At 41.1% G+C, this 26434-nt stretch overlaps 1 protein-coding gene across 1 annotated transcript in view; it reads left to right on the forward strand.

Moving 5' to 3' along the window:
- Positions 1–2525: 2525 nt before the first annotated feature.
- Positions 2526–26434, forward strand: part of MCM10 (minichromosome maintenance 10 replication initiation factor) — a 32778-nt gene continuing 8869 nt past the window's right edge. Inside the window, exons 1-13 of the mRNA XM_063308181.1 lie at positions 2526–2611; positions 3659–3973; positions 4966–5070; positions 7207–7341; positions 7914–8085; positions 9071–9236; positions 11432–11599; positions 12657–12773; positions 14376–14575; positions 15622–15722; positions 18322–18426; positions 18516–18633; positions 25068–25296. Of these exons, the coding sequence (XP_063164251.1) occupies positions 2605–2611; positions 3659–3973; positions 4966–5070; positions 7207–7341; positions 7914–8085; positions 9071–9236; positions 11432–11599; positions 12657–12773; positions 14376–14575; positions 15622–15722; positions 18322–18426; positions 18516–18633; positions 25068–25296 (1938 nt within the window). The 5' untranslated portion in view covers positions 2526–2604. The remainder of the gene's footprint in view (positions 2612–3658; positions 3974–4965; positions 5071–7206; positions 7342–7913; positions 8086–9070; positions 9237–11431; positions 11600–12656; positions 12774–14375; positions 14576–15621; positions 15723–18321; positions 18427–18515; positions 18634–25067; positions 25297–26434) is intronic.

The following is a 26434-nucleotide window of genomic DNA, read 5'->3' on the forward strand; positions in this document are numbered from 1 at the left end:
AGCCTTAAGCTGTGTGGACGTCAACTCCCAGAATTCCCCAGCCAGCATTGCTGGCTGGGGAATTCTGGGAGTTGACGTCCACACAGCTTAAAGCTGCCATGATTGAAAAACAGTCACAGATGGCCTGAATAGCTTGGGTTGGGCTGAGAAACGGGAACTGCCCCAAATATATCCAGTGAGCCTCCATAGTTTGGATTCAGGGCCTGCCGATCCTAGTCCAGCACCTTCATTGCAACACCACCTTGGTTTGGTTCTTAATTGCAAAGTAATACATAGCTTTGATATCTTAATTCTGTCTGCTGTTGACTCAGCCTGGAGATGTGCAGAATAATTGCTTTTTCAGCAACAACCTGTCTCCTTATGCAGTACAGACCTAACTGTATCAGCAACAGAACAATTTTCCTAAGTTTAAGAATCATGGGTTTTGCACAAAAATAACACACACACACACACACACCAAGAATAAATGCATTTTAAGTCTTTATGGAGAAGCAAGGCAGGATGCTGCATTCGCACAACATGCTTAATCTGGCTCTTGCGTTAATCCAGCCCCTGGGTGAACTAAGTTGTGAATCCAGTGGGTTGCGAAGCCATTGGGGAAACAATCGGGTTAACAGAAGCAAAGCATATGTGGATGCAGTTTCCAAGTGTTCACGTGACTGAGTTAACTCTCTGCCCTGCTAGCTGCGCTTAGGGACCGCGAGGCTCATGGATCCCAGCAAGCCGCTTTTAAACCCCTGCGTTGTCCCTCGCTTCTACAAAGCTGCGCATTCGGCTCACGAGTGCGACTCCACTTTTCTTATCTCTTTGGTTCTGTGGGCCGCAGAGCGAGCCAATTACAGCCCGCTGCGCATGCGTATCCCGTGAGTGTGGGAGTAGAGTCTGGCGCCCTCTCTACCCCGCCAATGTGGTTTCATAGAGATACGAACAAGGAGTCTCTGCGTTACCTACCGGAACTGCGTGCAGAGTGCAGACGCGTCGGGGGCGGGTCGGAATTGAAAGTTTTGGCGGGGTTTCAGCGCCGCTGCTGCTTTGGCGGAAGGAAGAGCTGCAATTAAGGTAAGAAAGCTTTAGCTTCTTCAAGCAAAGAAGGAACGGCCGAGAAAAGGGAAAGAGGCTGCAGAAAAGGGTTGCAGCGAATGCATTGGGCAAAGAAAGGTCGGGGTGGGCGGTGTTGGGTGGGGGTCCGCAGTTCAAAGAAGGGGAGCAAACCAATGGATTGCGTTGATTTCCATCCATCGGCAAATTCCATGCAGCTGGTCCGGGTTGCAGCGGAAAGTTGAATTGGAATTTTAAAATAACTTCCTGCAAACCGCATGGAGTCAACTCGATGGGGTGGTCGCTCAGCCTCTACCCTAAGCAAACTGGGAAGAAAGTAAAACGCTGTTGAGTTTCGCTCCCAGGAATGGAAGTAAGTGCATGATTATGCAAGTAAGAAGAAAAAGGTAAATAAAATAACAGAACTGCTTTATTTTTAAGCAATGCTGGAGCTTTGGGGCCATGGGGTGGATCAATATGGAGCAACGGTGTTGTTTTGGCTTAGGACAATGTTGGTCAACCTCAGCAACTTTCAGATGGGTGGACTTCAACTCCCAGAATTCCCCAGCCAGCTGCTGGCTGGGGAATTCTGGGAGTTGAAGTCCACCCATCTGAAAGTTGCTGAGGTTGACCAACACTGGTTTAGCAGGTTGTGTGAACCCAACCAGTTGGGCTTGGTTAAAGGAACTGCATGAGGACAGTGTGTGAGCTTCTTTGAGAAGCTGCTTCCTGATTCAACAAAGAGATGCTTTGTGCCCCGTCGAGAATTTACTTACCCCTTCCACGCTCTCATTCGGTCTAATTTTTTTGATTTGGGATCTGCAGTAGGGAAGCTGCTGCCCATATTAGTCCTACTCAGAATTATTCTGGTAGTTCTAACCTTACCCACTTTAGGAAGTGATTCCACGTTACTTGAAGTTGTGCTTTGGCACCTATCCACACCCTGGCTTATGTGATGGGATTGTTCACTGTGAGACCTTATGCTGGTTAAATCATGGCCAGGCCAGGGGCTGGCTGGTGGTGAAATGAAAATGAAGAACGATCTACGGCTTGCCCCCATGTTGCAGAGGAGTTTGTGGGGAGTCTGTTTCCTAGGGTGGGGGTACCAGGAATTCAGCATTTTTTCCTGTGAGATTGCATCTCTTCTCATTCTTTCTGGACTTAGCTATACATCAGGAATGCTCAACCTGTCAATTGCATTGAGCCTCTGCCCCTATTTTTTGCCTGGCCTGAAGTTTTCCAAGATTGTGCAGAAAAAAAAAACCTCAGTGGCAGTTTTCAGTGCCATGAGTTATTTATTTATTGCACTTTAAAATAAAGGTTCAGCTACGCTTCACCCCCAGCTATTTTGACATAAACTATCCTCCAGTGCACTCCCATTTCAAAACACCAAAACATAATTTTCTACATAGTTTCACAGCAGCTTTGGATATATTTTTATGCTCCTCGTTCCCCAGCCTTTTGCTTCTATGACAGTCCACAAAAGGTTATTTTATCAGTTTTTGTTATTGCTTTTAAGGTCCTAGAAAACAATTCTTTTAAGTCTTTCCTGGTGTTGCTGAAAGAATGGACGGTGAGTATTGAATTGCTGTGGTTTTGAAATGTATTCTTTCCCATTCAGGTGACTGTTCAGGATTCTGCAGAATCAGGGGCACAGATATTCATTGTGCCTGAAATTGCTTATAATTTATGGATTTACAGATTTAAGAGCTCTAACAGCATATTCAAATTCTTGACTGGGAATTATACAACATTAAGTGAAGGTGTCACAGCAGTAAGAATTGATATAGCTGAGAATAACAGTAGATGTTCAAACAACTCAAGAGGACAAACAGAACAAAATTTAAAAATAGGAAATTATTTCCTTTGGGAACAGAAGTTAGGACTGAGCATTGCAATCTTAAATGGAATTTGTAGTGCAGCTACATCACTTAGGGAGAAGGTGTGATCTGTTTCTGTATTTACATTGGCTTCCTTAAAGCATCAGGGGAGCGGAAGGAACTTAAAACAGTTTTCAATGCCTCCATCCCTAAGAGCAGCTGAAGTCTTTTTCTTAGCACCATAATCCAATTGATAGTCTCTAAGTTTTTCTTTTAAAAGAAAAAAAGGCGAATGGGTGTCTGTGCTGCTTCTGAAGCATCTTTGCCAGGTGGGTCCAAACACTGCACTTCTCTCCTATTTTTCATAAAGACTTCTTTAACTCCTAATGACTATGGAGACACATCCAGGTAGCTTTCTTAACAACAAGACAGACATGATTTGCCATTGACTTCTTAATTTAGTATTCAGCTTACACACAGACACACACGCCCCAGACCTGTTCTTTTTGGAATGTAGCTTTTGGCCAGGTATATATAGATGCATGCATACTTATTTACAATTGAATCACACATACAGACATATTGGGGGGTGGGGGGTGGTAACCACTCCAGAACAAAAGAACAAATTGGCATTGCTTCTGAACAAGGGGAAGTGGGACAGAAAACTTTCTGTTTTCTCTCAGGGATGTAATTATATACAGAAGTATATTTTGCTTGGTTTTAATAGTTGGGGGTGGAAGCGTTCGTAAGGCTGCTCCATTGGATCATTGCTAACCTAGCTATTACTCATTTTCTTCCAGAGGATGATAATTTAGACCTGTTAGCTTCTCTCTTAGTAAAGAATGAAGCAGAAGAAGATTCTGCAGGGAATGAAAGAGCAGCTGAAGATCAAGATGAGTATGATTTACTCTTTGAGGCAGAAGATGATGAGTCCTACACCGAGGAGGTGGAAGCGGAAGAGTGGGGGTCCACTTGTAACCAGGAAAATGTGGCAGAGTTGTTTGGTGACGTGACTGACCTGTTGGAGGAAGAGGAAAAAGAGGAGAATGGTCAGAAGATGCCCTATCCAGTAGCTCTTGATCAAGTGAAAGAACATTCCAATGAAGGTCTTCAAGGTCTCTTGAAACATTCTTATATTTTTGATGGTTAAAAGTTATCTTACCAAAACGGAGGTTTTTGTCACAAAGATCTTTAATAATTCAAAGAAATGGAGTCAATACCGCAGCCAGTCCAGAGGTGCCTAGCTCCCACTATCAGTAACATAGAAGCGGCACCTTAAATTTTGGTTGATTCAGTTTGTTTTTTTCTAATTTTAGCCTACACAGAAAGGGGTGGAATATATGATCCTCTGTGGAAACTAGGTAGTACACCCTGGAGTCCAGAAGATGCTCTGAGAATGGCATTACTTGTTGCGCAGGACTTCACTGGTCTCAAAAGGTTTATAGTAAACACTTTGATTTGAATGTTATGTGATGGAATATGGCAATAACTAAGATTCTCAGACATTAGATGAGGGGTGGACAGGCTCAATTCATCTCTGGGGTCCTGAAATCTTGCCACAGACATTCAAAAGCAAAATGGTGGTTTGAGGCAGTGTGATATTTCTGGGTATGTTTATATGACTTACTGTCCCAGTTTTGTCTGAAGGTCTTCCCACCACTGCCTCAAGAAACTCAACAGCAGCCTTCCACCTCGTTGCCTCTGGGGACATCACCCTCCACCCTCAAAGCTTGTTCACATTGCTCATAACTTAGCTCTGTGTTCTGTTATGTAGCTTATGAAGAATGCATGTGTCTTGTCCAAATTATCCTTCCTAGCCAAAAAAACCAATGCTGTTCCAATGGTATTTTCAACATTCTTACCCTGTTCAGGCAAGCAAAGCCTGTGCTTAGAATCTAGAAGGTAAAGAAAATGGTGGGCAATTAATAGAATTGGAAAATTAGCTCTTCTAGAGTGCTGGAAACATGAAAAACAAGCACAGAATTTTACTTAGTTTTCAGCCTAAATTTTAATTATATTTGCTTGCTTTTTTTAAAAAAAAAAAAGTGTCACATTTAACCTTATGCATCCAATGACATTTGTCTCCCTTATTCTTTCTGTCTCATAGAGGAGCTGAGAAAATTGCAAGAGCAGATGAAAAAATTACAGGAACAGTTACAAATGACAGCGATAGGGAAGCCAGCTGATTCTGATCCTTGCAAGAAAACATCCGGTAACTCTGGTTTTCCTTATTGACAACTCTGCTCTCAAACATACAATCTGCTATTTCATCCTGTGGACATTCTTTGTGACCCTGAGCAACTTGCTAAGATTATATGGACACCACCATTCATTAGAATACTTAAAATGTTGGCAATATTTTGACATCATGTATAAATTTGAAATTAAGTACATCTGTTGTAGAAAAAATTGTGATGATTAGGATCAGAATGGGGGACCAGTAGTGTCCCCCTCAGAAGAAAGGTCATTTCTATAGTAGTCAGGCTTGGCACACTCAGAATGTTCTTGCTTTAAAACTAGCCTAAAACTAGATAGATAGATAGATAGATAGATAGATAGATAGATAGATAGATAGATAGATAGATAGATAGATAGATAGATAGATAGATAGATGATAGATAGATGATAGATAGATGATAGATAGATAGATGATAGATAGATAGATAGATAGATAGATAGATAGATAGATAGATAGATAGATAGATAGATAGATCTTGCTTTAAAACTAGCCTAAAACAAGATAGATAGATAGATAGATAGATAGATAGATAGATAGATAGATAGATAGATAGATAGTTCTTGCTTTAAAAGATAGATAGATAGATAGATAGATAGATAGATAGATGATAGATAGATAGATGATAGATAGATAGATAGATGATAGATAGATAGATAGATAGATAGATAGATAGATAGATAGGAGGGAAAGATGGCTTGGATACCTCATTGATTCATCAACCATGCAAATTAAGTTGTTTTGAATGATGGTGCACTTCCAAGATTGGATAATTAAAATCTGCATGTTCCAAATCTTCTGTTTCTAGTCTTCATCAAGGACATGTTCTTGTTTAGTGATAAAGCAAGAGGAAAATGTTGAGATCCAAATCTGAAACAACAGTTGAGCTTAAAGCAACAATGGTAAATACAGTTTTGTAGAAATGAGAAGAGCAGCAAAAACAGGAGAGGGTACTCTTCCTTGTGGTACCAAACATTACCCTTGTTTTCTTCTCCAACCTGGTCCGTTCAATTTCTCTTCCTCCTGGAAGATATTTTTTTGTTTATGGGGTCATGCAAATGTAAATTGCAACAAAACATAGTGTGTGTTTTGCAGCGTAGGGAACTTTTCAGCATAGCAGCCATAAGTCATGCTAATTCCTTATACAGGTAGTCCTTGCTTAACAACCACAACTGAGACCGGAATTTAGGTTGCTAAGCAAAGCGGTCATTAAGCAAATCCAACCAATTTTACAACCTTTTTTTGCAGCGGTTGTTAAGCGAATCACGCAGTTCCCCATTGATTTTGCTTGCCAGAAGCCAACCAGGAAGGTCGAAAATGGCGATCACGTACCATGGGATGCTGCGGCAGTCATAAATGCGAACCAGTTGCCGAGCACCCAAATCATGATCACATCACCATGGGGACACTGCGACGGTTGTAAGTGTTAACACCAGTTGTACGTTGGTTTTTACAGCACCCTTGTAAGTCTGAACTGTCACTAAATTAAGTGACATTAAGTCATTAAGTGAGGACTACCTGTATTATTATCCAATAACTCATAACTGTAGAGACTTTTTTTCTTCCTTTTAAAAATTAACTCAGTAGAAAAAACAAAGAAAAAGGATACCCAAAATTATGAAAGAAGAAAAAGAAAGCTAAAAGAACGAAATAAAAGCATACGTTCACAGGGAGGCAGGCAGGCATGTATAAAGTTGTACATTAAACATTTCAGTAAATGAAAGCCATAATTCATTCCAGTCATCCAAAGCTAATCTATATTGATCAATTCTGCAGACCACTAAATGGTTGGAACCGAATTCTTGTCTTTTCAATGCTAAACAATACTGCTTTTGGCTGTAAGATATAGAAAATCCATTTTCTTCATCCAGATGTCAATTCCTATCTGATAAACTTCAAAATATAAACATCTGAAGAATCCAATCTCAAATTTGAATTAATGCAGGTAATAATTTCTTTCCCAAATGGAACTATATATTTAAGAAAAGCTATAATTTTACTGCATCTTCAACAACATACACCATTTACCCAGGCCTTTTCTTTATAAGTGCATTGAGGCTGTTTCTTGTTAAAAACATGAGTCTTTAATATATTCTTTGATTTCTTGATCAGGTAAATCAACTGCTGCTGTCATTAAAGAAAGGACTCTTTCAAATGTTCAAGAATGGCCATCTTCTGCCCAGCTGAGCTGTCCAGCTTTACCACTGTCAAAAAGCCAATGCCCAAAACCCAAACCTGCCATTGCAGGTATATTAGCCATTTCTTCTCCTTGATTTCTGACATAATATAAAGTTTTGTAAAATCTGCTTCTTTCGCATCTTTGAAGAGGTGAGGACGTTTCTTAAGGCAATGGCTTCACAACTTGGGAATTTTGCAGTGATAAAGTAAAATGCAAATGGGACTTGTGCAGATTTGCATAATTCTGCATCTGGAATTTAAGAGTGTTTTGTGCACAGCCATAAATGATTGGAGAAAGGCACATGGCACTGCTTTCAGCCTGCTCTCTCTTGCTGAAAGGAACAAAGTAAATCAAAGCAGCTTTTTCATGCTGCGTTGTTTATTTATCTTTGGTCTGTGACTGTCAGCACGTTTTGTTATTTTTTAAAAAAAATACTGTTGTTTTCTTTTTTAAAAAAATATGCAGGTGTAATCAATGGGGGCTGATTTGCAATTTTATTCCCCTGGGGAAAATTGGCCAATTAGTAAGCAGAGAAGTTCTGCTCTTGAGAAAAAGCTTCCATTTCTAAGTCTTTTCTTATATGTTGGTGCTTAAATTTTCACCCAGGATAAGGATGTGTTCTTTGTCTTGTGCTCCTTAGCGAATAAGAGCCATGCTTCAAAACCAACACCTAGTCTGCTCTCTCAACCACTTAAGTCCATTGCTGGAAACAGACTGGCTGTGGGTTCCAGTAAGAAAACTCAAGTGCCAAAAAGTTCTGAGGTCAAAAGTCAAGATGTCTCCATGGAAATCTACTCTGGACTGAGATTAAGGTTAGCAAGCTATCTGGAATAACTTAATTAGGTTTTTGAAAATGGCTTGAGGACCACGAGTGCAATTATATACATTCCTTGCTAAGAACAATTCTACCATTGACACCAGTGATGTACATTGAGGGCATAATTTTATTTTGGATGTGATAGTCATGAGAAGGACCCTGAAAACTTTGTTCAGAAACTAATTTCTAGGGCTTTTCAAAGCATCACATTTCCAGATTTGTCTGTGCTTTAAAAAAAATACTGTAGAAGCAGGAGGTCTTAAGAAGCTGAATTTGATATGCAAGACTACAGGCCGAGTATTTTTGGTAGATGTTTAAAGCTCCCCATTCTTTTTTCTTTCTTGGACATGTCTAACTTTTTTGTATTGGATTTACAAAAGAGATCTGTTAAAGTTCTGAAGGATTTTGTGAGAAGGGACAAAGAAAAAAATGAAAAAAAAACAAAAACCAAATTCTAGGACATTATTTGAAAAGATAAAAAATCAAGATTGTTAAAATTAAATGGAAGGAATATAAGGTGGGTTTATTTGATCAAGGTTAAAATAGATATGCTGTTATCTCTGGTAACCCTGAATGGATTTTTGCTGACATCAGGACTGAATGACAAGGTTGTAAGGATCTGTTTATAGATAAGAGATACGATATGGGATGAAGAGATTGTTTGTTGTATAGGTGATAACTTGTTAAAATTGTTTATACTTGTGACAAAGGGAGTAATCATTTCCTTATATATTTCTTTTCTTTCTTTTGCTATATTTCTACTTTTTCTTTCATATACACACACACACACACTCATTCTGCACTTTCTATTTTTTTATTCTTTTATTTTTTGTAGTTTGTATTAGGTTTTATTTATTTAACTAATGTTTAATAAAATTATTATTTTTAAAAAAAGGAAACATTGCTGCATCCTCTGGTTGTGTTGAGTGAAGGATGTTAAGGAGTTCCACATCTGATGGATATTACTGATTTATTTGCAGAAAACCCCGTGTATCTTCAGCTGAGATGGAAAGAAAAATGACAGGTCGTAAGTTCATTAGACTTTCTCAAGTGCAAGACAAACTAGTCTCAGTAAATCTTGAGGAAATCGATTGGGTAACATTTGGCGTTATAATAAAGAAGGTCACTCCTCAGAGTTCCAATAATGTAAGTGCTTTTATTATTGTTGTGACCTCTTGGCATTTCTACAGAAGTGAAATGTTGACCATCTCCATTCCTTGTTGGCAAGATAAGCTGTGAAAGGGATACGTTCCTATAAATTTCTTACCTTCCATATTTTTCTTTGTTTGTAATGGTGGTGCTTTAAAAGGCATCATAAATAGGATTGTTCTTTAAAGAGCCATTTGGGCAGAAAGAAAAATTGATTCCTCTATTTTTCTCCAGCCTCCTTTTGATCTTGCATTATGCTCAGAGAAGGCACCAGAATGGAAAGACATCAATCTTTACTCTTGCTTAAAGTGACTGGGCAATTCTGTATTAGTCAGAAATAAATCCACTCTGTAACTGCTCTTAGTGAAATACCTCACTTATAATCTATAAACCTAATGGAACACAAGTGTTTTATTCTGTTTTCTGAATAGAATAAAGGTTTGTGGCATTTTCTGGGCCAAGAGCTTTTAAAGGGTATCTTGGGGCTACATTCCTGAAAGTAGCCTGTCACGCTAGGATAATTACTAAATTAGATGTAATTATGATTTGTTTAAATGCAATTAAATAGAGTTAATTGCATTTAATTATCTTGACTATGTCTGTTTGATAATTGTCTCTTTCTAACCCATTCAAAATTCCACTTCGTTAGTGTGGTCTGTTTCTAGAAAGTTGTGTTTCCTGAAACTTTGGAGGGAGGAGGCCCACCCAAATGGGATGAACCAAGTATTATCTGTCTGTCTGTCTGTCTGTCTGTCTATCTATCTGATTAATATAGCCACCCATCTCACTTTTACAAGCAACTCTGAGCAGCTTACAACAAGTTAAAACAGCAATAAATACCTAAAAAACACTATAATTATGAAAAATTAAAAACATCAAAGCTATAAGTGTTTCAAGTGTTCCAGGAAGGATTCCATCTAATTTGGCAAGTGTGTTTTTTGGAAGTGAATTGTGGTATTTCAAGATAACTATCTCCTGTAGAATTGGATCAGTCTGTTCCCGAAGGAGAAAATAGAGCATTCTACCGAACTTCAGAATGTTTTGGGAAGAGACCCTGCTGTTTTGCACATCTGTATTTGGGCTCAAATTACAGAGGCCTTGGGGTGGGACATACAATCTAGTGCTCTTCTGAAATAAAGTACTATAAAATAAGAAGAACTTCACAGTGCAAAACATTTAACTTTAGAGCGCCTCTTGAAACTTCTCAGAAGTTAAGAACTTTTTGATTTTGATATCTCTCCTAACTGTACAAAATGTAGTTTGTTTTATGAGGTTAATCTTGTTACCTTCATAAAAGCTGGTGTAGTGTATTATTGGAATGAATAAAGAACTGATTTCTCACCTCAGCCCTATAGCACCTAGGTTAGAATTTCCTAGGGCCACAAGGGCCATAGCTAGGGACACAGTGAAGTCATCTATGTGGCCAGGGCTAAAGTTTTGGACTATCTTTTGGGGCAAAAGAGATGCCTTTAAGTTAAGACACCACATTTGTCCATTAATTCCGTAGAAACATAGTGCACTACCAAAAAAGCATGGATTTGTGCTGACAAAATTGGTGGTGATCCAAGGGTGTTGTGGGACCTGCATTTGGCCTTTGAGTGTCCCTCAACTGTTCTAAGAAGTTTGCTGTAGGGGTTAAAAGTGCCAGATTAGAAGCTGGGAGAATTGAGTTCTAGTCCTCCTTGGGCATGGGCAGCAACTTGGCAAAGTTGGGCCACTCACATCCACTCAGCCCTTGGAAGAAAGTAACTGGCAAGCAACTTCTGAAAAATCTTGCCAAAACTACAGAGACTTGTTCCTGTAGTCACCAGGAAACAGGGTTGACTTGAGACCATAACAACAGCCCCAGTGAGCTTTCCTCAGGAGTTCTATTACAGTCTCATGCAAAGTCTTCTATCCATATATAGGGGATGAATAGTCCAGGACAGTGTTTTTCAACCTTGGCAAGATGGGTGGAATCAATTCCCAGCATTCCCCAGCCAGCTGGGGAATTCTGGGAGTTGAAGTCCACCCATCTTAAAGTTGCCACGGTTGAGAAACAATGGTCCAGGATTTAGCAATTAACAAAAGTAAAAAAATGGTACAACAGGATCAATAATTTAAATTTATATACAATATTTTGAGATTTTTTTTTAAGAAGGTACAAACAATTATAGGAAGATGCTTGTTCTCACTCTCTGCCTCTCTTCCAGGGTAAAACTTTCAGCATCTGGCACCTGAATGACCTACGTGACTTCAGCAGATCTGTCTCACTATTCCTGTTTGGTGATGTTCACAAAGAACTTTGGAAGACAGATCAAGGCATGGCCGTAGGCCTCCTCAACGCTAATCCAATGAAACCTAAAGAAGGATCAGCGGAGGTATGAATGAGGTTTATTTATTTATTCATTAAATTTATACACCACCCATCTCACCATAAAAGTGATTTACAAGTAAAAGGTTGGGGCAGAGTGCCTCTAGATCTTTACATAACAAACATCTCATAACCATCTTGTGTCACATAAGTTTTGAATGGATTTTCCCAGGGCAGGGGTAGGGAATAGAAAAGAGAAATCTGTGTTAGCTTCTCCTACACTTTTGAGTGCTTCTCTACCCAGGAACTGGTCCTAAAGTGAAATAGCAGGACTCTGTCTCCTGATAGCTCTCAGCCTTGAAGGTGCCTGGTGCTGAAGGCCAGAAAAAAGGTTCTCTGAACTGTGTTGTGGAGCAATTGGTGTCTCTCCTAGAGAGGATCCAAACATAAGCTCAGGATACACAAATCATTCCATGCACAAAACAGATGGATTTGAATGGGCCAGAGTGAAACTCATGATTTGGATGTTTTGAGCTGTCTGCAGAACAACAAAGCTGGTTCCAGACGAAGACGGAAACTTAGTGGTTCTTGCACAAGTGATGGTGGGAGAGGCTAAGAGTAGGAAAAAAACTCTCTAAGCAGCAGCCAGCAGGTGGAGAGAGGGTGCCCCTTTAGATCCAGATACTTCACATCTTTCCAGCATGGCTCCTAAAGGAGATTGGGAAAGGAAAACGCCAAAGGTTGGTGGTCGGGTCAGCTCATGCAGAGGCAGAAGGCACACAAGTCTTGCACAACTCTCCTTCTCGGACTCCTCCAGACTTTTTTTCATCCAAAACCTGAGACAACCAGAATGTTCCAGATTTCAGTACTATTGAACACCAGTCTCTCCAGAATCATTTCAGTAGAACTAAATCTTCCTTGTTGGGCAGCAACCCTGCCTTTGTGGAGGGAAGATCAAGCCGCCATCTCTGTGTTCCTCCAGCCAAGACAACGCCTTAAAAACTGCTGAGGAAACTTTTATTTGATAAGGGCCCTTAATCTCTGCCAACAAGGAAAGCCAATGATGTTGGATAAATCCATTCGGCTTCCCGAAGGCTGAAAACTGCTGCCCTGTCTCTTCTCAGGTGTGTGTATCTGTCGATCATGCTCAGAAGATCCTGATTTTGGGGGAAGCCATGGACTTGGGAACCTGTAAAGCGAGGAAGAGAAATGGAGGGCCTTGTACTCAGATCATTAATCAGGTATGTGTGTATCACCCGGTTAACAAGTGTGTTTGGGCCCCAAGTCTCAGTACGTGTTGATACTACCTGGAAGTCACAGCTGGAGATAATGAAAATATTGGAAAGCAGATGATCCATGCAGCTGACAGCCAAGAACTTTTTTTTGTATAATTTTTATTAGAAATTTTCTCAGATATAAAAGATAAAGTAATATAAAGTGAAATTAAAGAAAAGAGAAAGTGAGAAAAGTATAAGAAAGAAAAAGCCAATAGAAACAAGAAAACAACTCCTGATCTCCTTTATGGTAGATACAGGCAAACAAATTTTCACACCTCCCTCTTTAAAATTACGTCGTATTTCCCTTCTTCCCGTTATTCAACCCTTTTTAATCAGCAAATCCATAAATCACCAGATCACTTTTTTCCATTTTCAGCAAAAAGTCCATAAAAGGTTTCCAGTCTTTAATAAAAGTACTTGTTGTCTTGTCCCTGATCAAACTTCGGCCATTGTAAGTTTTGCCATTTCTGCAAATTCCATCAACTTCCAGTCCATCCCTCCATTGTGGGTATTTCAGGGTTTTTCCATCTTTATGCATGTAATAACCTCACTGTGGTCACCATACACAAAACCAGTCTTCCATAGGTCTTTTCTAAGTGGCTATCCTTAAGTCCTAATAAAAAAACTTCTGGCTTCATTTGAATACTAATCTTTAAAATTATCTGTATCAATGTATGTACTTGTATCCAATATTTTGTTCCTTTTGCACAAGTCCACCATGCATGGTAAAATGATCCTTCATGTTTTCCACATTTCCAGCCTTGATTAGAAGTACCTTTATATGTCTTAGATAATTCATTGGGTGTCATATATCAACGGTACATCCTTTTATAAAAATTCTTTCTTAAATTACAACACAATGTGAATTTCAGTCCTTTTAACCACATTCTCTCCCATTGGCCCATCTGTATATTATAACCAAAGTTCTTAGCCCATTTTATCATGCATTCTTTAACTTGTTCTGGTGAAGAACATTTTTAAAAGGAAAAGGAAAACTAGTTTTGAAGGAGTATTGGGTGGAAGCAGCACCTACTCAGTTTTGGCTGATCTCAAAAAAACAAAACAAAAAAGCTAAGTGGGGTTAGGTCTGGTTTCTGTTTGGATGGGAGACCCACACACTAGGATTTTTTTTTTTTAAATCTCAGAATGCAGTGCAAAACCACTTCTCTACTGTTGCCAAGAAAGCTCCATAGCTACGCCATTGTGGTCATGAGGAATCAAGCTTGAATTCCTCTTTATTTTTTTAACCTAGAAAAGTATCTTTCAGTCATCCCAATGCTGTGTTCGGGCTGATGGCATCGCTTTCCACCATTGGTTCTGGTTATTAGCATTTTTCTCTCCCTTGCATGCACCCAGACAGGCGTAAAGGGATCTTCTAAATTCCCATACATTTGAAGGCATAACAAGCCACTCTGTATCCTGGCTGCAGTATCACTGAGTTCCCTCAGCTGCAGCTAGGGATCATCATCTAGTGGGATCCATGGTAGCTGCAAAGGGAGTTTATCTTCTCACAGGCCATGCGTGTCAGTCTCATGGTCTCAAACCAGGTTGTGCTTTCTGTTTCAGCGTGAATGTGAATATTGTCAGTATCACATACAGTCCCAGTATCGAAAGCTGAGCTCGAAGCGAGCAGACCTACAGGCCACTTTCTCCAACACCTGGGCGCCAAAGAGGACAGCAAGAAGGAACCTCGGCTTGAAAGAAAGGCTTTGTCAAGACAGTTTTTACTACGGGGGTGTTTCCTCTGCAGCTTATGCTGCTTCCGTGTAAGAAAATGCTTCCAAATGCTTTCCTGGGCGATCAGGTCCCAGGGGTTTCTGACATGGCTTGCTGATCCAGATCTTGGCTTAATTAGATCCATTGAAAGCACTTGGATGCTTCCGCAGGTAGCATTCATTCATTCATTCATTCAATTTATGGTCATCAACCAAAATACTGAAAGAAAAATAAAAGGAACAAAAAGTGTTTTTGTTGTTTAAAAGCCAACGAAAAGAAAAGGAAAAGACAGGAGGCAGTTAGGATTTTTTGTCCAGGGGCAGAAGTATTTCTCTAGCTAGATCAGAATTTGGCTTCTGATCTTAAAGGCAGCGATGCAGACTTTGACCACTGCCAGAGATGTAAGATTGTTCTGATCAGCCAGCAATACATAAAAAGGTGGGTATATGCTGCTTTATTTGTTTATCAAATTTATACAGCCGCCCATCTCACCAGAAGTCCACTAAGAGAGGTACAGTGTACTACCACTTGTAGCAAAATATGGCTGTCTTCTACTTGACCATTGATGGTTTCCGTCAGGAGTACCTTTTAGCAGTGGACAGAGACCATTAAGAGATGAGAAGCGCAATGCAGGCGGTGAGGAGCAGGGCCCATTGCAACAGTGTGGAAGAACATTAAGGGAGAATTCCCCAAAGGATGGGTTAAGACGAGTAAGAGATCTCTGTACCCCATGATCCATGCTCAACATCGTTCAATATGGATTCATGGGCCCCTTTCGTTGTCCTGCTGTAATCCAGGTTTCTTTCCATCCTTTCAATGTGTGTTCTTCCAGATTTTTCACTTCAGGATGATGAAAGGTTCTTGAGAACCAGAAAGGTTGCACGTTGTTCTGTGAATGTGAATCAGCTTAATGAAAGCCTTGGTGGTTATGTTCTGTGTTGTGCAAAATATGGTGTGGTCAACTCATTCTGCTGATCTGCATAGCCACAATTGCTCTTTCCCCCATAGAATCAGAATTCGAATGTTTTAAATACACGAGACTGAGGGTGGCTTTGATCTCAAGCCCTTAAGTTGTGTTTTTGCATACCCTGTTCAGGGCTGCCGCTGCTGCTCCCAAAAAGAAAATCCAAACCACACTGACCAGTTTGGTTGTGAAAGGAGTTGATGCAATCCTACAGGAAACCAAAGAAAAACTGGGTAACTCTCTTCTGTTTTCTGAAGCATGTGATGTTGAATAGTCCTGTACTTTCAGCCTTTTTCTTATATCAGCAATGGGTTGGCCTTGGTCATAAAGAGATGTTTGGAACCTGGATGCAACTAATGCAGGTTAGAACCTGGCCTGTTTTTGTTTGCATTTGAGAAGGGCCTCATTGGTAAAACGTATTCCAACCCAGGGAAGTCACTTGGGAATCCATAGGTCCAAGAGTGGATCTTTCAAGCCCCAGCTTGACCTGATCCTTTAACCATGGTGCTAACAGTATCCATGTTTTCCCATAACTGTGACTTGCAGACCTGTTTTAAACTGTGACTTAGGCAACAGCTGGGACTAGCAATAAATACAACTCTTGTTGACATCAAGATAAGGCAAAACGGCATTGACTGCTTTGTCAAGAGAAGAACTCATACTGAAAATGTTAGGTGTGTCGTATCATGGCTGCAAAAACACAGGTGGCCATTAGATGGCAGCAGAGAGATACTAAAGTCTCGACCTGGTAGTCATCTGGAATTTTGCTTCCCAGATAAGGTACGCCTAAGATACGTGCATGATTCATGTTACTGTGCTTGACCTCTATTGGTAATTCTCAGTGTTAGATACAATTTTTGTCATTCCTAACACGAACTGTGTTGTCTGAATAAATTGGGAACTATTTGGTCTAGTGGTGAAGGCACCAGGCTAGAAACCAGGAGACTATTTGGTCTAGTGGTGAAGGCACCAGGCTAGAAACCAGGAGACTGAGAGTTCTAGTCCCGCCTTAGGCATGAAAGCCGGCTGGGTGACCTTGGGCCAGTCCCTCTCTCTCAGCCTAAGAGCCAATCAGGTGTGATAGGAGAGTTCTAGTCCCGCCTTAGGCATGAAAGCTGGTTGGATGACCTTGGGCCAGTCCCTCTCTCTCAGCCCAACTCACCTCACAGGGTTGTTGTTGTGGGGAAAGGAGGAGGAGGAAGGAGTACTAGGTATGTTCGCCGCCTTGAGTTATTTATAAAAATAATAAAGGCGGGATAGAAAATAAATAAAAATAAACAAACTATAATGTCTAAAAACAGCACATCCAAGACTGGATGAATGTGTCTAAGTCCAAGATCTTGGGAAAACACAGGCATGGCGTCCGTAGGGTCCTCCCCAACAAAAAAGAAGTAGACATGCAAACTGAAAGTTCTGTTAAGGAGGATATTCTTGAATCTTCTATTAATTCTATTAATTAAAAAATTAAAAATTAAATACTCAGATGTTTGAGGGGGTGTATAGACCCATACACTTATATATGCTTGCTAGGGAAAAAATGGGTTATACAGGTCAGGATTTTGCTCTACAGCTCTTGGCCAATGGATATATGTTTTTATCTTTTTGTTTCTTTATTGCCATTCCCGCATTCTTTATATTGAATGAATGTTGATGTTCTGAAGAACTTGGAGATGTTTTGCATAAATCTATCAATTTTTATGCAGTATTCGTCAAAAGGGGATATATGTCTAGAATTATAAGCTTAACTGAACATTACTGTAATTTCCTAGCAGGGTGAAATTCTTGGGTGCCTATACTTACAAACTTATTCTTGCAGCACAAAAAGTTAAATTTTGCTGCTGTTCCTTCCCCCTACTAAACTATACTCCCCGGTGGCTTTGGAAAGTTATTCCAGTATTGTAATATTTTGTTTATTTTTATTGGTTTATTTGAGTTATGCTTCTTCTGTGTCCTCTGGAGAGTGCTCAAGGGAAAAAATGAAAGCAAAATACAAAACATTTCAAATACAGATTAAAATTACCCATAAAATAAACACTAAAATCATTTAAGAATGGAAAACCCGGTAAGGGATGCATCTTTACGGATTTTCTGGTGACAGAGGACAAAGCCAAATGCAATTCCCACAGCAGAAGGCTTTCTCCTGCATGCCAGACAGAAAAGTTGTATTATTAAAGGCCCAATAGTAACAAATCATGTTACTGTGTTTAATCATAATCATATTTATTATACAATAGTAAATATTGCCATATAATCATGTTTATAGATTTAAATACACGTGAAATTTATTTTTTATTCTGGTTCTGCCCATTATGGAAGGGATTTTTATTTATTTATTTATTTATTTTCTCTCCCGCCTTTATTATTTTTATAAATAACTCAAGGCGGCGAACATACCTAATACTCCCTCCTCCTCTTTTCCCCACAACAACAACCCTGTGAGGTGAGTTGGGCTGAGAGAGAGGGACTGGCCCAAGGTCACCCAGCCAGCTTTTGTGCCTAAGGTGGGACTAGAACTCTCCTACTACGCCTGATTGGCTCTTGGGCTGAGAGAGAGGGACTGGCCCAAGGTCACCCAGCCGGCTTTCATGCCCAAGGCGGGACTAGAACTCTCCTACGATGCCTGATTGGCTCTTGGGCTGAGAGAGAGGGACTGCCCAAGGCCACCCAGCCAGCTTTCACGCCTAAGGTGGGACTAGAACTCACAGTCTCCTGGTTTCTAGCCAAGCACCTTAACCACTAGGCCAAACTGAATTCTGGAACTCTTCCACCCAAAAGGACCTGCAGCTCAGAAGACGTTGCAGGCACCCATCTCATTTTGTCATTACATTTCAGGTTTCCAGAAGCAATCATGTTCAGAAGAGTTCAAAGGACTGTTGGCAGTGCCCTCTTCGGGAGCACGGAACCTCAACAAACACTTTGCCCAAGCTGGTGCACTGGGTACGTTGGAAAGGGAAAGGTGATAGACCCTTGCTTGTTGTTGAGGAGCACTGTCACTGCTACAGCTTTCTTTCTTTCCTTTTTATCAGGATCTACTGGGAAGCCAACCCCAGCTTTCCACTCCATCTCTGCTTCAGCTCTGTTAAAGCAACAGAAGCGGCAAATGTTGGATACCAGGAAGAGACGGTCTGAAGAACTGACAAGGAGGTGAAAACTCCCTTCTTTCAATTTTGTTTTGTGGAAAGGCATGGCTTGATGGTCCGATTCTTTTTTAGACTATATAGTGATTAAAAAGCCACTAATTTATAAAACCCAGCGTTTAAAAGTATGTCAAGGAAAATGATTATAAACAGTTTGCCATGACCAAAACATCTGCGTGTGAATAAATTGATATAGGGATCGTAAGAAATTGTCCCATCCGGGAGATCATCCTGAAGACGTGGCTCTGCCACCATGCCTGGGGGTCTGGCAATGCTGGGGAGCGCTTGCAGTGGCTGTGTAGAGCAGATGTAGAATGAATTCCGCCTCTGATCGTGATTTTCTGTTTTTTAAATTGATTGTGGATAGTTGTTATATGTTTGCATATGGTTTTTTTATCGGATTCTTTAACCTTTTATGAGCCACCCAGAGTAGCTTAGATGAGATGAGGGGCTATACAAATCGAGTACATCATCATGTATACATCAGCACAAAGATAGAACATGTTTGTTGATCTCCAGTTTTCCCCAAGGAAAGGGTTTGGGGCAGATTGGATGGGTGGGTGGGTGGGTGGATGAGTGGATGGATAGGTGGGTGGGTGGGTGGGTGGGTGGATGGATGGGTGGGAGGGAGGGTGGATGGATGGATGGGTGGGTGGATGGATGGATGGGTGGGTGGATGGATGGGTGGGTGGGTGGGTGGGTGGATGGATGGATGGATGGATGGGTGGGTGGATGGATGGGTGGGTGGATGGATGGATGGATGGATGGATGGATGGATGGATGGATAGGTGGGAGGGTGGATGGGTGGGAGGGTGGATGGATGGATGGATAGGTGGGTGGGTGGGTGGGTGGGTGGGTGGGTGGGTGGATGGATGGATGGATAGGTGGGTGGGTGGGTGGGTGGGTGGGTGGATAGGTGGAGGGTTGGGTGGATGGATAGGTGGGGGGTTGGGTGGGTGGATAGGTGGGTGGGTGAGTGGATAGGTGGGTGGGTGGATAGATGGATGGGTGGATATGTTGATGTTTTCCTACTAACGATTAAGACTGCTATTGTACCTCATCATTTTGGCCGGGTGAAGAGGTTGTATTTGATTGTCTCCTTTCACGTGCTTGATGCAAATCGCCTGGGGGGAGAAACCTGCCCAGACTTGTTTCACTTCCTCTTTTTCTCTGTGCCGATATGTAGCCAAGCTAGGTAGCTCTGAATGAGAGCTAAGTCCTTTAAATATGTTTTGCTTTTGTTTTGTTTTTTGTAAATAAATTATTTTTATAGAAATGCCTGGTGTGTGACTTTTCTGATCTTTCCTGGGCTAAAGGCTTTCCCAGCATTCTGCAACAGGTTATGGGCCCAGTGAACAGCCCAGTAAACCCCAGAGAGAATAGAGAGATCAGCTCCACACCTCATGCACAATTTAAAGGCAGGTAGCAAAGACCTGTGAAGATTTTCTTTGGAGCCACCTGGAGGTTTTCCAGCAACTGCCGGTCTACAGGACAAAGAAGCTAGCTGAGGTGACTTGCAAAAGAAGGAAGAAGCCATGGCTACCTCTCAGCCCTCAGCGATGCCTCTGGAGTGCCTATCAGAGACCAACTATTTGAATTGGGCCCTGAAGATGGAGATGTATCTTCGCAGAGAGAATCTTTGGCTGCCAATTGGTGAGCAAACCCCCCAAAATCCCAGTGCTGAATGGCTGAGACAGGATGAGCGGGCTAGAGCCACCATTATCCTGGGAGTTGAGGACAATCAGCTAGTCCACGTGCGAGGCATGCAGTCTGCAAAGCAACTTTGGGACGCTTTGAGAGACTTATATGTAAAGGCAACAGCAGGGAGTAAAGTTACTCTGACGAAAAAGCTGTCCAGAGCCTACCTTGCAGAAGGAGATAGCCTTCCTGAGCACCTGCATTATATTCAGCAGCTGTTTGTTGAGTTGCAGGAGAGAGGAATGGAATTTACACCTCTCACAAAATCCTATATCCTCCTGTCCTCACTAAATGCAACGTGGGACACACTGATTTGTACCCTGGAGGCTATGCCTGAAGCAGACCTCACCCCATCGTATGTTACACAGCGCTTACTCGCTGAATGGGAGAAGAGAGAGGAAATATCCCCCCCATCTCTTCTGGAAAGCTGCAATACCAGAAAATGAGGGAAAAGAAGGAAAAGGAAGCTGAGGCCACAGCGCTAGCAAGCCAGCGATGCTTCACTTGTGGTTCAGCTGGACATTTGCAGAAAGACTGTGCCTTGAGACCCAAGAGTAGAAAGACACAAGGGCAACACAGAAGAAGGCTCTTCAGACAACCCAAATTGCACAGGTTGCTGAGAAGGGTAATTCTGATGTATGGGTGTTAGATTCTGGGGCCAATTGTCATTTATGTAATTGTAAAAGCTCTTTTGTGTCACTGTCTAAAACTGAAGGACAAAGTGTATCTTTGGCTGATGGGTCTGTGACCAAAATTATGGGACAAGGTGACTTGTATTTATCCTGCTTAGGAGAAACTGTAAAAGGTGTGTTGTATGTGCCAAATTTACAATCAAACCTTTTATCTGTGGCACAATTGGCTGCAACAGGGTATATCATAACATTTAAGAAAAATGGTTGTGAGATACGTAAAAATGGGAAATTGTGTGCTACTGGTATGTTAAGAGACTCCTTGTACATTGTGCGAAATGCAAGGAGGCCAAGCTGCAAGGCTGCAGTTGGCAACGCGCCATATCATGACCAGTGTGTACACCTGATGCACAGGAGATTTGGTCATGCTAATTTCAAGTATATAGCACAAATGCCACAGCTGTGTGCTGACCTAAAGATAAAACCCTGTGATAAATACTTAGACTGTGTAGTTTGCAAAGAATGCAAAACACTAAAAGCTCCTGTGAATAAGCACAGTGACAGAGTTACAACTAGACCTTTGGAAATTGTACACTCTGACATTATTAGTCCTTCTGCTCCAAGTCTTGGACAAGCAAGGTATGCAATGACCATCACTGCTGATTTCTCAAGATACACATTTATCTACATCTTAAAATATAAAGATGAGGCATTTGAGAAATTTAAAAGTTTTGTGACATAGGCAAATGGAAAATTCCCTAGGCCTGTATCTGCACTCCAATGTGATAGAGGAGGAGAATACCTTTCTCACAAATTCAGAAGGTTCCTAGTGGAAAAAGGGATAGAACAAATTCTTTCTAACCCTTACACCCCTCAGCAAAATGGTGTTGCTGAAAGAAAGGGCAGAACCTTGCAAAATGCGATGGAATGCATGATTAAAGATTCACGATTATGTTTTAAGTACTGGGGAGAGGCCATATATACTGCCACTTATGTACAGAACAGGTTGTATAACTCTGTGATTCAGGACACTCCATTCCATTTGTTTTATGGTGTGAAACCAAAGGTAAACCATCTTAGAGTGTTTGGTAGCACTGCATGGGTTCACATCCCAAAACAGCAGAGAAGGAAAGGAGGCCCCACAACAAAGAAAGCCATCTTTGTTGGCTATGAACAAAGCCAGAGGAGCTACAGGTTCATAATGGGAGAGAAATTAATAATTAGCAAAAGCGCTTCTTTTGCTGAACAAAACTGGGGAGATTAAATTCTAGCTCTCCAGTTGATCTGACCACCACAAGAGAACAGCAAGGACTTGCTGAAGGTGATCTTTTGCCTGATGAGGACATTAAACCAGAAAAGCAAACTGAAGATTTGTCTGATGAGACAGATGCTTCTCAGGAAAGTGATAGGAGTCAAAATTTAAGCCCTGTATTACCTCGCAGATCTCAGAGGAGTAATAAAGGCGTTCCTCCATCACGTTTTCAGGCTGAAACAGTAAAGGCTTTCCACATATTCACAGAACCTGAGTCTTTAGAACAAGTGAATGCTTTACCACCTGAGATCGCACAAAATTGGCATTCTGCCATGCAACAGGAATTAGCATCCTTGAAAGAAAATAAAACATGGAAACTGGTAAATCTACCTCCCAATGAACGCTGTCTGGGTTGTAGGTGGGTTTTCAAACTGAAAAGGGATGCTGATGGCAAAATCCAAAAATATAAAGCAAGGTTGGTTGCAAAAGGGTTCACTCAAAGGAAAGATTTAGACTTTGACAAGACTTTTGCACCAGTTACTAAAGGTGAATCAATTAGATTACTGTTAAAAGTTGATGCACTGAAAGGAATGTCAGTTAACCACTATGACATTCAAACTGCATTTCTCTATGGAGATTTAGATCACAAATTATACATGCAGCAACCCCCTGGCTATGAAAAAGGGGAGAATCTAGTCTGTGAACTGCAGAAGTCAATCTATGGGTTAAAACAAGCTGCTGGGTCCTGGAACCAAAAAGTAGATGAAAAACTGCAGAATTTTGGTTTTGAAAAAGGAAAAGCAGATCCCTGTGTATATATGAAGAAGGACAAACAAGGCTGTATGTATCTGTGCATTTATGTTGATGATTTGCTGCTGTTCACATCAACAGAAAAACAAAGGCTTGATTTTGAAGCCTGCATGAAAAGCCATTTCACATTAAAAAGCCTTGGAATTATAACAACCTAGGTTTGGAAAAACACAGGAAGAAGAATGGTAGCTTTCTGTTAAACCAAAGGGGAGATAATGGTAAAGTAATGTGAATGGAAAGACATACAAAGTTGTCAGAGAAGATTGGTTTGCATCTTAATCTATAGTGTAAAAAGGGGAGTGTTGATGTTTTCCTACTAACGATTAAGACTGCTATTGTACCTCATCATTTTGGCCGGGTGAAGAGGTTGTATTTGATTGTCTCCTTTCACGTGCTTGATGCAAATCGCCTGGGGGGAGGATCCTGCCCGGACTTGTTTTCTTACTTCCTCTTTTTTTTCTCTGTGCCGATATGTAGCCAAGCTAGGTAGCTCTGAATGAGAGCTAAGTCCTTTAAATATGTTTTGCTTTTGTTTTGTTTTTTGTAAATAAATTATTTTTATAGAAATGCCTGGTGTGTGACTTTTCTGATCTCTCCTGGGCTAAAGGCTTTCCCAGCATTCTGCAACAGGATAGGTGGGTGGGTGGGTGGGTGGATGGATGGATGGATGGATAGGTGGGAGGGTGGATGGGAGGGTGGGTGGGTGGGTGGATGGATGGATAGGTGGGTGGATGGGTGGATAGGTGGGTGGGTGGATAGGTGGGTGGGTGGATGGATGGATAGGTGGGTGGGTGGATGGATGGATAGGTAGGTAGGTAGGTGGGTGGGTGGGTGGATGGATGGATGGATGGATAGGTGGGAGGGTGGATGGATGGATGGATAGGTGGGTGGGTGGATGGGTGGATGGATGGGTGGGTATGGGAAGACATCAGGTTGGAGAAGTGTGGGCAGTTTTGACAGTCAATAACTTTCTAAAGTTTCAGGCAGGATTTTCCCAACCCTGTTTGGAGATAATAGCAACCTCTCATGGAGCAAAATCAAGTCCAAACATTGAGGATATGCAAATCTCCATGGCCTGATAATGAAATGTTTTGTTTTTCTGCCAGAACGTGCAGCCTTAGCTATAGCAGCAGTATTGTGTTTCCCAGAACAAGAAGTTGTGGCATATTCCAGAAAAAGAACACAATATTCTGGGACATACTAGAATGTTCTTTTACAAACTTTATACACAGCTACTAAAGAAGGTTCCTGCTGTCCTCAGCTATTGTTTTCAAAGTGATTGAATAAATGATTGTTACATCTATTTAAAAAGTTTGTTTTCTTTCAGTCTAGTTCAGATCAAAGTAATCTAATGAAGCCCAGCACTCCATAAATTGCATATGTTTTCCACTTCCTTTTTTAAGGAAAATCTCTTGATTTTTCACTTCTAAATAATTTCTAAATTAATTTCTAATTTCCCCATTTTTGCGACTACTTGAGTTGATCTTCCTCAAGAACAGGCAAATCTTGGATATTGATCCACTGTCTTTGAGCTTATGTGCTTGAAACCTGCATTAGTTAGCTAAGTAGAAAAAAAATGCCCTTTGGATTTATTTCATTACAGTCTGGTTGCAGCAATCATTCTCAGCTCAGAAAATTGGGAATGGTACATGCAAACCAGAAGTATATATTATGCGGAGTTGCTTACAAAATTGCATATAGGGAAAGTGTACCAGAATCTTGTATCAAATTAGTTGTCTTAAAAAGTGTTATGCATAGAAAACTATATTGATTAGAAGAAGTTGGGTAGGGTGTCAGACATGTTTTCATTTTGTTAAAATAATTTGCAAAAAAAGGCACAGAGAATAATAAATTGATTGAAGCAACAATGTTGTGAATTAGATTTGGTGAAGGTCATCATTCAACAAACTGTCGTCATTCAACAAACTGTCATCAACAAACTCATCAACAAACCTTTCATTAGTTCCTGAGAGATGCTAAAAGCGGGCATTTGGGTAGACTCGTCCACTTCCACCCAAAATGATCGTTCTGGTTTTCATCTTTTTGTTGTAGGTTTCTTCAGAATACTCCTGTTATAAAGACCTCAGAGTTACCATCTTCGGTGGGACAGGCTGTGCTACAGTCCCCAATTCCGGGGGCCGAGTTTCCTAAAGCTGGAAAACTGTCCAGCCCCCAGACTCCAAGACTTGGTTCAGGTCTCTCTGAAGGGGATGACGTTCTCTTCTTTGATGATTTGTCTCCTCCACCCACCAAACTGAGCCGCTTGGCAGAAGCGAAAAAGGTAATGGAGTCTCAGACTCGTACTCCGTATGCAAAAAGGCAGGCCATGCAATGAAATAGTTTCAGATGCAATAAGACCAGCCACTTTGGCACTAGAGCCCCAGATGGGGGAAGGAAGTTTTAAATAGTTTTTCCCTCAGTTAAATTCCATTGATAACAAAATTTTTGCCAATCTAGAGTTTTTCAAAGTTAGGGAACAGAATAAGACTTAATGAGAACAGTACATTTGTGTTCCCTTCTACAACATACCAATTCGTATTTGCATAATTTTTTTGCAGGACTGTTTAAAATATGGTGAGGATTCTTCTTCTTTTCCCTAATGTGTAAAGATAAGCTTCTCAGGGAGCTACTTCAAACGTAACAGTCTGAAGTAGCTGCAAGGGATTCATCCCCAAAGATGCATTATCCAGTTCCACTGCATGTCAGGTTTGGTGCATCTTGGATAAAATTCCCTCTCAGATCAAGTCCAATCCTTGGTGCGCACAGCTGCATAATTTTGTTCACAGTGACACAGAAGTGACTTGCCATTGCCTTCTCCATCCTAAATGAGCAGGGCCGTCTTCTCCCTTTTCTGCATCACCAGCTATTCAGATGCCTCTCAACCATGAAGTTCCAACAGGTCTTCTGCTCCTTATCTTGCCCTAACTTCTCACATCACAATGAGAAATCTCTGCTAGACTACATGAGGGCCATGTTGTTCAGAAAGCCAAATTCTGTGCCCATCCTACCTTCTGGAGTCCCACAAGAATTTGAAGCATGGGTAGCTCCAAGGTTGAACATGTAGTAGAATAACATTTCCCAAGACACATTACATTGAAGGACAAAGTGGTTTATTAAGAGCACTGGAGGTGAAGACTTGCCTTAAGAGAGGTGGGGTTGTGGCCCCTTTTATAGACTTATGCAAATGGATTCTTTCATTTTATTGGTCTTATTATAATTACAGTTATGTATTGGTTATTGTCATAGTAGAGAGCCAGTTTGGTGCAGTGGTTAAGGCATCAGGCTAGATACCAGAAGACCGTGAGTTCTAGTCCCACCTTAGGCACAAAGCCAGCTGGGGGACCTTTGACCAGTCACTCTCTCTCAGCCCTCGGAAGGAGGCAATGGCAAACCACTTCTGAAAAACCTTGCCAAGAAAA

The sequence above is a fragment of the Candoia aspera genome, chromosome 7, assembly GCF_035149785.1.
Source record: "Candoia aspera isolate rCanAsp1 chromosome 7, rCanAsp1.hap2, whole genome shotgun sequence".
Classification (NCBI taxonomy): Eukaryota; Metazoa; Chordata; class Lepidosauria; order Squamata; family Boidae; genus Candoia; species Candoia aspera.